Source organism: Myotis brandtii, unplaced genomic scaffold (assembly GCF_000412655.1).
Source record: "Myotis brandtii unplaced genomic scaffold, ASM41265v1 scaffold702, whole genome shotgun sequence".
Classification (NCBI taxonomy): Eukaryota; Metazoa; Chordata; class Mammalia; order Chiroptera; family Vespertilionidae; genus Myotis; species Myotis brandtii.
Window position 1 is genome coordinate 2,190,897 of NW_005370755.1, and position 12,451 is coordinate 2,203,347.

Consider the following 12,451-nt stretch of genomic DNA (forward strand, 5'->3'; position numbering starts at 1 on the left):
ATATATATATTAAACAATCCAGAGACGGGAGGGATCCCTCACTGAACTTGAATGTTACGAATTGCAATATGAGGATTTAAATAGGTTTCACTTATGTTTATTTTAGATAGTATTTCGTAAAGATAAACCCCATGAAATATTTTATCATTGTATGTTGGCTCAATTATACAAATACTATTTAAAATCCAGGTCTTACTAAGGGTTAATAAGATAATGAATTCCAGTTCATTTTTTCAAAATAAGGATAGATATGTTGGGCCCTTTTCTTCATATTTACTTAAACATATATTGCTGCTGCCTTTTGTAAATGTTCCATAATTCCATTAACCACATTTTATTGATCTCTAAATTCATACAAGCCTTAAATTTAAAGGTACGGTTTCATATTCAATATTACAGTGTTGACAAACACACCAAAAAATAAAATAAAAACTCTAAAATTGAATGCCTCACAAAGGAGAAATGGTGAAGTCTTATGAGTTAACATATGTATGGGAAATGCATTTTAAATGAAAATGTAACTGCTCTAGAAGAATAGATAGCTTTGTTTTACAGCGAGTGGAAAGTTCAGAAAAATATCCATCATTCGGTTACTAGAATAATAAATTAAATCAAGGGGGCAGGGAAAGAAAATAGAGGAGACAAAGGGAAATAAAAAAAGGCAGGAGGTAAGTGAAGAATGAGCTATTGCTTGTGAACTAACTTCTGCCTACAAAAATGATAGGAAACCAGCAGACAGGGCAACAGAGAGAAAATTGCATCAAGCTTCAGTGTTTATGTTTTTGATGGAAATGTACAAATCACTTCCATTTCTTACGGTGCTGTCATGCTCCATCACTTTAGTCCATTTTCACCTTGCAAAGGAATTCTGAGTAGGACTTCCTTCTCTGGCAGCTAATTAATCTCTCACAAGCCTGCTCTTGCAACTCCTCTGCCTGGAATGCCCCCACCTTTAGCCAGTGACTCTGCAGCCGATTTCTTTCCCCCTTGAGCAGTTCTTTCTTCCCTTAAGTTATAAGAAAACCCATCCTTTCCTTTTCATTTGGGAAGCTATGTGAACTTTAATGTATAATTGAGAAATTGCTTCATCTACCGCACCACCTTAAATGAATAATCACTCCAAAATAATTGAATTAGGTTTTAATGATAACAGACAAACCCCGAATATAAATTGTGAATGTGCACCATTTTTTTTTCCTTCTCAGTAGTGCATATAATACATAAGGACAGACATTACTTAGACTGTGTATTTCCTGTGTATTTGTATTTCTTAGGTCTTTATTGTGATGACATAAGTATACTCATAATACTGTTGCATTTTCCTTTAAAAATAATAAAAATCCTATTTAGTTTTATTCTATTTAATAAATATGGCCTTTTAATAAGTTGCTACTAATCAACCACTTCCAAAGTGTATTGCTTGATTTTGTCACAGATGGAACTTTTATTTCAGTAATTGCTCATAGGAGGTTAGAAATATGAACCATACTTTAATATTTTTCTGATGCTGTTCACATATATCTTTCTTTTTTATTGCAATAATCTGTATCGCTTTATATTATCTTGCTTGATTTTGTTAAATTTTTATGAAATTTTGTCTATCTTTGTGTTTTCTTTTCTTTTTATTTCCTTTTAATTAAACATAAAACACCTCCCAGCAGCTATATATTTCATGCCTTGAGAAAGCAGAAGACATATATGTCAATGGAATAGCTATTCCAAATATTAAAGATTCTCTTTCTCTCTGTGAACCTGTATGTAACTTGATCCATGTGTGTATGAAAAACAAACTTGACAAGAATAGGATTACTATAAATATTCAGTTATTCACAAATATATAAAAAAAAATTTTCAACCTCTTCACATGTGTAGTATTACTAACTACTGGGGTCCATTTGCCTGCATGTGTCAAAGCCAAATAAGATGGGAACAGGAGTTTTCAGCAAAGAAAGTAGAAGTTTATTAGTTGAGAAAATGGCACCACACCCAGAGTCAAAGTGAGCTAATGTTCAAAGATCTGGCTCCCCAATGGCTTCTAAGGGATGGGTTTATATAGGGGAACAATCATTATTCATGGTGACTAAGGGAGTTAGGGTCATAGTCACAGTTGTGGTCTCTACTGATTGGTCAACACTAGGGTAGGGAGTAGTTGATCAGTGCATCTGGTCCTGATGTCAGCCATGGTGTTACTTCATCTGATTTCACAAAGATGTGGTCAGTGGGGTCATTTTGGATCTGAAATAGAACTGAGGCCTAAATGTCATCTCTAATTTTATTAGAACTCTGTCTCTATGGTCAAGGCTTTGTCATTGTCCCGAGAGCTTAATAACTAAGGGAGTTATGTGCAGGGACAAAGAGGCAGGCGAATCAGGGTGCTAGATGAGGCCAGTTTGAATCAAAAGGAAGAAAAGGATAAAAGGTCATATTAAAGAAATGAAATTTCTGAGCAGTTACAGTATCAATTATTTAAAAATTATATGCTAAATATTGTTCATTGCAAATTGTAGGGAGCCTGTGTTAGGTGGTCTTTCCATGAAAGGTAGTGAATTCTGTTTTAGCAATCAGTTAAATTTTAGGCAAGTTATTTTTGCCCTAAAGGTTGGTTTTATTCTTTGGTCAGAAAAGTTTATTTGAGTTTTGAACTTAATTCATGAATTTGACTCTTGCTTCTAGGGTGGAATCTTTCTGCAGTCCCAACTGAAAGTGTGAGGTACTCAGTAAGTTCTCTCCACTCCGCTTGGCATTAAAGTCCAATGTCTTCCCGCAGTGCCTGGTCTATGACAGTTCTCACCTACAGAGAGGAAATCTCTTCTAGGCTCCTGGAAACTTCTGTAGAAATGCCCTCTAGACCTTGGCTGATGATTCATAATAAATCCTCACACAAACTACTGCCATTCCCAGTGCAGCCTCTTTTGCTCAAGTTCCCTACCCTGCAAATTCAGGCATTCAGCAACCAGACTGTTTTCACTGCCCGTGGGCTCAGTGAGACTTTAGTTCTAACGGGCTTCCTTCCATCACTGCAGCTGATAGGGGGAAGTGCTTCCAAGCCGAAAACACAGAGGCCATGGCACTCATGTTGTTTTTCCCTTCATTAAGGGATTTCCAAACTGCACTGTGTTTAGTTCAATACCAGCAACAGTTGCCTTATACAATATGTGTAATTTTATAGTTGTTTCTGGTGAGAGGAGCAGTACAGTAAGGGGTTACTCTATTGGAATTAGAAATGTAAATCCTAACGAGACATTCCTATTGTTAGATAATGGAGATAAAGAAGATTCCATAGGTGAGGCAGATGGAGGGTGGTAGGGGATCAGGAGCATTTACAATGAAAATACAGGCTGTCATGAAGGTATTACAACAGCTACATCTATACTTTAAAATACAAAATTGGAAGAGAGATGCACTTCAGGGAACAAGTCAGTAACATACTTGGTGATATGTCTTTGTGAAAGACAATAAATACGGTTAGAAATTAGTGATAACCTAAGTTCATTTCCCTTCTTTTGCCATTCATCTTTAGAAGATAGCTGTCATAATAAAAGGAACCAGAACTTATGAAGAATTTCAAAAATTGAAGAATAAATGAATATAAACCCAATTCTATGGAAGGACATATAGTGCATCAGAAATTAACTAATTAATGTTATCAATAATTCAGACAAAAAGTATTATACTTGGGATATATTCTTAGAAGTGGGATTACTGGGTCAAATGGGAGTCCCATTTTTAGTTTTTTGAGGAAACTCCGTACTATTTTCCACAGTGGCTGCACCAGTCTGCATTCCCACCAGCAGTAGACGAGGGTTCGTTTTTCTCCACATCCTTGTCAGCACTTGTCGTTTGTCAAATTGTTGATGATAGCCATTCTGACAGGTGTGAGATGGTATCTCATTGTTGTCTTGTTTTCCACCTCTCAAATGATTAGTGACTTTGAGTATGTTTTCATGTGTCTCTGGGCCTTCTGTATGTCCACTTTTGAAAAGTCTATTTAAGTTCTTAAGGTGGCGGGGGGCATAAAAGATCAACCAAAGGATTTGTATGCATGCATATAAGCATAACCAATGGACACAGACACTAGTGGGGTGAGGTCATGTGCTGGGGAGTGGGGATGGCCTGGGAGAGGCCAATGGGGGGAAAAGGAGATATATGTAATACTAAATGTAATATTTTAAACAATAAAGAGTTTTTTAAAAAAGTATTATACTGATCAGAGCTTAACTAATGGGTCATCATATTAAAAATGTACTTATATTGACTCATCTGTTCACAGTATTATTAGTTACCTTATATCCACTCTTTGTCAATTTTTAAAATGGGTTTATAAATAAAGTTAATTAAAAGCAATCAAACATTACAAATGAAGAGTGATAGTGCTGTGTATATACCCTGTTTCAGTAAGAACAGCCCTTTCATAAAATGGGGCGGGGGGAGGCAAAACTGCAGTTGTCTTTTCTTTTAAGTTATTTCTAACAGTTTGGATCAGTGGTCCTCAAACTGTAGCCTGAATCAGAATTACATAGAGAGCTTCTTAAAACAGGTCTCTGGGCCTCAATCCCAGAGGATGAGTCTGGAGAATTTGCATTTTGATATCTTCCCAAGAAATGCTGATGCTGTCGGCCTGTGTAAAACCCTTTGAAAACCATTGGTTTAGATTCTCATCCCTGAAGGCAAATTATAATCACCAAGAGGGGACATTAATTCACACTAATACTGAGGCTCCATCTCAGACCAATTGAAATAGAATATGTGGGCCTTGAGGCTAAGTATGGGCTAAAAGTATCTCAGGCGATTCAAATGCACAGTTAAAGTTGAGGGGGAAAGAAACAAAAAAGATTTAAAGCAGTTTATCTGTTCTTAACATGTTAGTGGACTGTTTTCTTTTCTCAGCATATTCGTTTATGATATGGGAACAATTTCTATGTAGTCATTCATGATAAGGAATAAATTAGATAGTATAAAGATGGCTTTAGCAAGTGACTTTTTAAATTAAAGATAATTTAAATTTAGTCAGGTTCATGCTACTAATTTATAAAGTGCTTAGAATGTAAGGTAGTTTTAGAATTAAAACAAATATTGTTCTTGCCCTAACTGGTTTGGCTCAGTGGATAGAGCATTGGCCTACAGACTGAAAGGTCCCAGGTTTGATTCTGGTCAAGAGCATGTGCCTTGGTTGTGGGCACATCCCCAGTGGGAGGTATACAGGAGTGGTTGTGGGATCCCCAGTGGGAGGTATACAGGAGGCAGCTGATCGATGTTTCTCTTTCATTGATGTTTCTAACTATCTCTCTCCCTTCCTCTCTGTAAAAAATCAATAAAATATTTTTTAAAAAAATATTGTTCTTGTACATTTTGCCATTTAAACTACTTTATACCTTAGATATTTAAACTGTTTTATCAACATTGTTCTATACAATTAGACAGCATAAGGAACACATAGGTGCTAACTCCAATTTTAACTCTTAATTTCTCTCTCTACAGTGAAAGATGCCGATGCACTTTGTATGGACATACAGACTCCGTCAACAGCATTGAGTTCTTTCCTTGCTCCAACACGCTTCTCACAGCTTCTGCAGATAAGTCCCTGTCTATATGGGATGCAAGGACGGTAAGAAAATTGTCAAGTTTTTCCCAGTTTTATTAAACCCAGAGACTCTTAGTCACTCTTCGGGGTAATGAATACAACTTACAAAGTCATTGTGCAAGGGCAGGTTGTAAGTTTCTATTTAAAAGATCCTGTTGATGTACTCTTATCTATCCTGCCTCTGAAATGTAAGGGCTATAAAAATAATTTCATTACTTCATTAAACATTATTTCAATTATTTATTGAAATAGAAATGCTGCTGGTGCCGCCCATATGAAAGGGAAACATAGAGTGCCTCTCCTTAAGTGTAATTAAATAGGGAAGGAAGAAAAAGATTATGAGGTATGTGTTAAAATAAAAGAATATACAAGGTACAGCAGAAAAGCAAGCAGGAGGACCCTCATCTGCTTGGAAGAGTGTGGATGGCTTCCAAGAGTAGGCTGTGCTTTCCTGAGCTGAGATTTGGCAGGTCAGTAGAATATATCAGGTAATTTTGAGAAAGGTAGATTGCAGGAAAGAGCAGCACATGTACAAAGCCATGAAGGGTGATGCTACAATAGTGTATTGTGGGAGTAATAATATGTTTGAATAGAACTTAAGGAAGAAGAAAGAAATGTCAGGCAAGGGTATACAGATGGGCAAATACAGGGTCATGAGTAGCTGATTGAAGTGTTATACTGCTGTGCGGGGTAACAGAATCAGATTTGCCTTTTAGAAAGATTGATAGTAGGATGAGGGAATCAGTGTCATTGTGGAGGCTAGTATAACAGGCTAGAGGCAGATGAGCATTTGAACTAGGTGATTGTGAAAACAAATTAGTGGATTAAATATAAAGGATTTAACTTCAGAATTTGAAGTGATTATAGCTGGAGATTATAGGAGGAGGGGGGATTTAGGGCAGGGCGAATAATTATCCCAGGTTTTCTAGGACTGAGGGGTTTCCTGGGCCATGGGATTTTCAGTGCTAAAACTGGACAGTCCTGGATTACTGTGGCTTGGAGAGACATTTAGATGTGAAGAAATGGATATGAAATGTGGGGACTACATTTTCAAATAGTTTAGCTGTGAAGATGAAGAGGAGAAAAGATTGTAGCTCTAGGGTCAGATAAAGGCTCCTCCTTTGTTCAGATATAAGACAACATGCTTATTTGATTAAGGGGGAAAGTAGGGGGAAAGAAAGAAGGTGAAAATGCAGGAAAGAGGAGAGATGATCGAGATGCTTATTGAGCACAGATTTTAGTAATTTGAGGTATGCCAAGATATGCAAAACAGGAGGATCTCCATATTCATTCTTAGCAACATTTAATGAAAATAATGAAGAAAACCAAGACTCCAGGAGACCATAGGAAAAAGAAAGAGATATCCACAGTATCTGGTTCCTAGGTTAGTAAGAAAATGCAACTATGATTTCCCCCATTTGTCTTCCCTTATACAACATAGGATTGACATCAATAAGGGAGTATGATGATGACATGCAGATGGTGTGAACAGGGACCCAAGTTCAGTCCGAGGGGCTCTGTTTAGTCCTCTAAGGCAAATGTATTCAGGATGAACAGAGAACAAGAAGTCCTTAGAGCTGCAAGTGCCTTAGACACCAACTTCACCTGTTGCAGAGCTTTAGATTCTGAGGAGGCAGGAGTCAAGAGCACACTGTGGAAACTGACTAAAGAATAAAAGCACTGGATGTGAGGGCGATCTGGCTGCGACATCTGTCACCCCATTGATCGCCAGGGTTGATTTGGCTGATCTGGCTGGCTAGGCGGGTGTCCCCCTCCTCCCTCACCGATCCATGTGCGTCCCTCCCGAAGCTGCGCGCTCGGTGGAAGAGGACGACCTTCCCCCCCAAGGAGAGGACCGGTCTTCGGTCAAGGGTATACGAGTAGCTGCGCTCCCCTGCTAGAACCTCCAAACAAGCTCTCAAGAATAAAAGCACAGTGATTTGTTGTGGGGTACAAAGATCCCACAGCCTTTTAAAAATAGCTTGGGCCCTGATGCAGTAGAGTTCACTTCTGCTAATGGAGCATCAATGGAAAAGCAAGATTTTAGATGCATTTAATCCAAACACTTAGATGTGAAGTGCATATAAAAGCAATTGGTAAGGGGAAACTCATAGGGAAAATATTCATTTAGCAGTGACCTAAATTTTATGTTCATTTTCTCTTAATTTCAGTTTTTTCTTTCCTGTCTCTCAAAGTGCTTTAACGGAGTGTTCTCAGAAAGTGTGTCTCTTATGTACTTTCTCTCGTGTACAAAACTAAAGCACTAATACTTGGAAGTACGTACAACTGTCCTTATTATGAGAACTTGCTTCTCATAAATCTGCCTTAAGTGCATGGAGTTTTTTATTGACGCTGACCTTCCTACCTAGTGCTGGGAGCTCTCTATGTACTGTTTTTATTTCCCACAGTAGCTCTGAGACAGGCAAAAAGAGGGACTCAGCCTGCACAGGGCCATTAGCATAGAGGAGCATATGGATATTTAAGAGGTGCATGGAAAGATTGTGAATCCAAAGAACATTAGTTTAATCAATATTAATATATACTTTAACTGGTTTAATCACAAATTAAAATATATAATGTTAAAATTATTTTTGTAATTTTATTTTTAGTATGCATACTAGCTTTATATTTATTAATACTAAGAAAACTCTCTAAAATATTTTGGTATAAATAAAATATTATAAATAATGGTAAATGTATCAATAATTAGAAATAAAGTCCATGTAATGTGTTTATTTTCTGAAAATGTTTTCAAACCTGATGGATATATATATATTTAAATTGGCATCTGTAATATAGATTTAGTATATAAAACAAAGGGAAAGTCACCCTGTTTAGTATATTGATAATTAGACAAGGCAGGGTGTTAAATAAAATAATCATATACAAATTTACAAATAACGTGTGAAAACAACTCTAGAATTAAACAGACTCATTTCACTAAAGTTGCATTTGGCACTACTAGTGATTTTGTTTTAGATGTACCTCAGTATTTAAAACACAAAACAGAAAATCTTGACATAACCAGATTTTTTTTTATATTTTATTGATTTTTTACAGGGAGGAAGGGAGAGAGATAGAGAGTTAGAAACATCAATGAGAGAGAAACATCAATCAGCTGCCTCCTGCACATCTCCCACTGGGGATGTGCCCGCAACCCAGGTACATGCCCTTGACCGGAATCGAACCTGGGACCTTTCAGTCCGCAGGCCGATGCTCTATCCACTGAGCCAAACCGGTTTCGGCAACATAACCAGATTTTTAAAAATTCATTTTGTACACATAGTTTTAAAAATGTACATGTTATATGTTGTTTACATAATATAGAATTATTAGCTGTTAGTATCTCAATGGTTCATGAAGGAGTTAAATGTGAATTAATTGTTATAGTTGCATATTATGACATATTGAAAAGGGTAACCAGGATAGCTATAGTTCCTTCTATGATATGATAAAAAATGCACAACATACTGATGTTATTTGACTTGTAACATCAACTGAACCCATAGTATGCCAATCTTTTTTTATAACTTTAAGATTATGTTAATTATTTGGAAAATTGTAAACTTTCAGGTTATACTAAAATCTGAACCGAACAGGAGATGAATGACTTTCTTCTCTTCTTAGTAAAGCAAGAACAGTACATTTTGTCACCTTAATGGGATCAATTAGTATTGAGACATCCTCTAAAATATTTTTGATGAAACATGAAAATGACCAGTGGATTATATTCCTATAAATTAGTTTTAAGCTTCTTTCTCCCATTCCCAAACATATACTAGTCTTAAATCATTTACCTAATCTAACAGCTTCTTGTCAAAAATGATGAATGTGCCAACCTCTAAGTCAGTCTCTGAGTCAGCTGTACAGATCAGCTCTGGGTTTTGTGGGAGATGAGGAGAGGGATATAAATTTCTATAATTACAAAAGAGAGGCTATTAAATAGCTTGCAGTTTGGAAACCCATGAAATTACTCAGCTTAGCCGGACTACATGCGGTACTTTTCCTCAAAGTTATGAAACAGTAAGATTATTTCATTATTAAAATTGAAATATAAGATTTATTATTGCCAGATATGATGCATAATATAGTATTTAATGAAAACTTGTGATGCCCCCCCAGAAAGCAACATGAAAAATCCCAATATACATCTGTGATTTGAAAGCCAATTTAAAATAAATGCAATGAAATTTTTAGTCATTCATAAGTCCAGTGAAAATATCAAGGCTTTTGAGATATATATATGGTAAGGATGTGCTCAGAGTGCAGTAAAGCATAGACTAGAACGAGTAATACACCTGTGAGCTGTTCAGAGCTGGGTTGGCAATGGTCAGAGTTGCTGACATCTATTCTCTTGCTATGAATCAGACACAGAGTTCATGTCCTGGACTGCCTTTGGTGGCCATGCTTTGCTCCCTAGACTAACTGTTCTTGTTCAACATATGGCGTTTTCCTGACTTAACTTTAACCAAAAGATTCAGTAACTGATCACTCTGAGTTTCTATAAAGCAGAACTAAGAACTCACCAAAAAAGTTAAACTCTTGAATCCTGTCTGGTACCTAATCCATTGTCCACTCCATACTTCTGCCTGCACCCTACATAGGCCTGTTGGTTTCCTGAGATGGGAATCTGGTGAACTCTCAGAGGAGTCTGGCATGATTCATATGCCAGAAGATGGAAACAAGGTCAGAGCTTGCACCTTTTCTCTCTGGGTTTTAATCCTCAGCCACATTCAACTTAGTAATACTTATCGACGATCTTGGTGGCAGGCAACATTCTGGCTTCTGCATTGTTGACTGTAACAGAGTCCCTGCGCTCAATGAACACATAGTCTACTAAAAAGCAAGCATAGAGATAAATTATTTTAAAATGTTGTAGTAATCGCTATATACTCAGTGTAACTATAGTTTTGGCATTTTGTGCCAAAGCCCACTATTCCAAGAGGTAATTTTCTGATTAAGACTTATTTAATACCTACACTTTACTTATACCATCCATTAATCATTACTGGAATTACTATTATTATCTATATTAGGAATTGGAAAAACAAAGGTTAGAAGAGTGAACTAAGTTGCCCAAGGTTGGCCGACTGGCTGGTAGCAAAGTCAGGAAGCAGGCTCAATTCTATGTTCTTATATTATGGCCTCCAGTGTTTTGTTGCTTCTCACTGAAAAATTAGAAGTGTTGAAATGAGATTTCAGTGAAGAAAAAAAAGATGATTCAATGTGCTTATATTTTCAAAAATACTGTTTTAACACTATAATTAAATGCTTCACAAGTCAGATCTCTGCTTGTGTTTAGGAACCATCAAAGTTACCAATGGTCCCTTGCAAAGATAGAGAACCCTAAAGGGAAAAAGAAAATCATGGTCTATAGCTATCAGTTAGATTCCGGATTGTCAAATTTACCCACCAATGATGCAAAGGAATTTTTTTAAAAGTTTGCTAGGTATTTCTCTTATTTTACATCAACCAGTTGGTCTTATAAACCAATCAGAAGTAGTTTTAAAATATTTTCAAAGTAAAAAATTCTGTTCCTACATTTAAAAAAAGAATTTTATTCCAAAGCTTTTACAGGTGATTGCCCTCGTAGATGTGGCAGAGGAAAGACTTTCAAACAAATGTTCTATAGAGCAAGTTTTTTTAAAAATGGTTCCTTTTTTTGTTCAGTTAAAATGTTACCTTTACTTTGATGGGATGATTAATTGTAATATTATTTTCAAAAATATCTGCTTACAGCACACGGTTGACAAATATTTGTCATTACATAAAATGTCAGCATATTAGAATAACTTATGTTTGTGGAGAAAAAGCATAACTCATCTTTAAGGCCAACTTTAAAAGAATATTTCGCTGAAATACAGTGTGAAATTCTGTGAAACATTTTCTTGGTTATTCCCTGACTCATTACAAAAGATTCTGAATGTTATAAACTGCATAGGACTAGTTTGCAATAAAATTAACCAGCTTAAAAATATTCAAAGTGCTCCAAATTGCAATAATACATTGCAGTACTCAAAGAAAGCCTCATTACATTGTCATCCATATATTGGGATACAGCTGGCTTTGGAGATCTTGCTCCAATGACCTTCATATTGCACAAATCCTCCGCAAAAGCTTCCTGCTCCCGCACTCAATAAATGTCAGCTAGCATCAGTTTTAAACACGTATTCACTAACTATGTGAAATTAACCACTATTTTGCAAAGATCTTTTTTTTAAGACTTTTTCTTTACTATTTTATCTACCAACATACTGTACCCCCTTCAACTGTTAAATTTACTTCTTAAAGTCTTATTTCACCTTTTCGAAACAACTCCCCATTTTTTCCACTCTGGATTAGATGTCCCAAGAGGCAACAAAGAAAACTTTGTACCACATGGAATTAGCGATTTTTTTAAATAAAATACTTAAAATATTGAACTTGACAAGTGAAACTCTTTTTTTTTTTCAAAAAAGATAAGTCTTACACATTTGCTGGTTCTTTATGTAATAACTAATAGCTTCAATAATGTGATACAAGCAGATATGTTCAAAAAATAAATGTATTTAATTGCTTCTATAGAATCCTAGGCTTACATCGTATGTTAGGTTGTATTTATGTCAGAGATTATAGCGCAGTAATAGTGCATGGTCATTATGCCTGCATTCAAACCCTAATTCTGGTGCTTATGAGCAGTGTGGCCTTGGCATTCATTGTCTAAAATCTCTGTGTTTCAATTTCTTCATTTGTAAAATGTGAATACTAGTAGTCATTTCATAAGGGTACAATTTGACTGAATGATTAATCATGTAAAATGCTGAAAAGATTGACTGATACATATAAGAACTTAATATATTTTAGATATTCTTCTAGCAGCTGTCACAACCT

General features: G+C 36.0%; 1 protein-coding gene across 1 annotated transcript in view; it reads left to right on the plus strand.

Annotated features, from left to right (window-relative positions):
- Positions 1 to 12,451, plus strand: part of SPAG16 (sperm associated antigen 16) — a 638,516-nt gene that overhangs the window by 351,478 nt on the left and 274,587 nt on the right. The window contains exon 13 of the mRNA XM_005882297.2: positions 5,479 to 5,605. Within this exon, the coding sequence (XP_005882359.1) occupies positions 5,479 to 5,605 (127 nt within the window). The remainder of the gene's footprint in view (positions 1 to 5,478; positions 5,606 to 12,451) is intronic.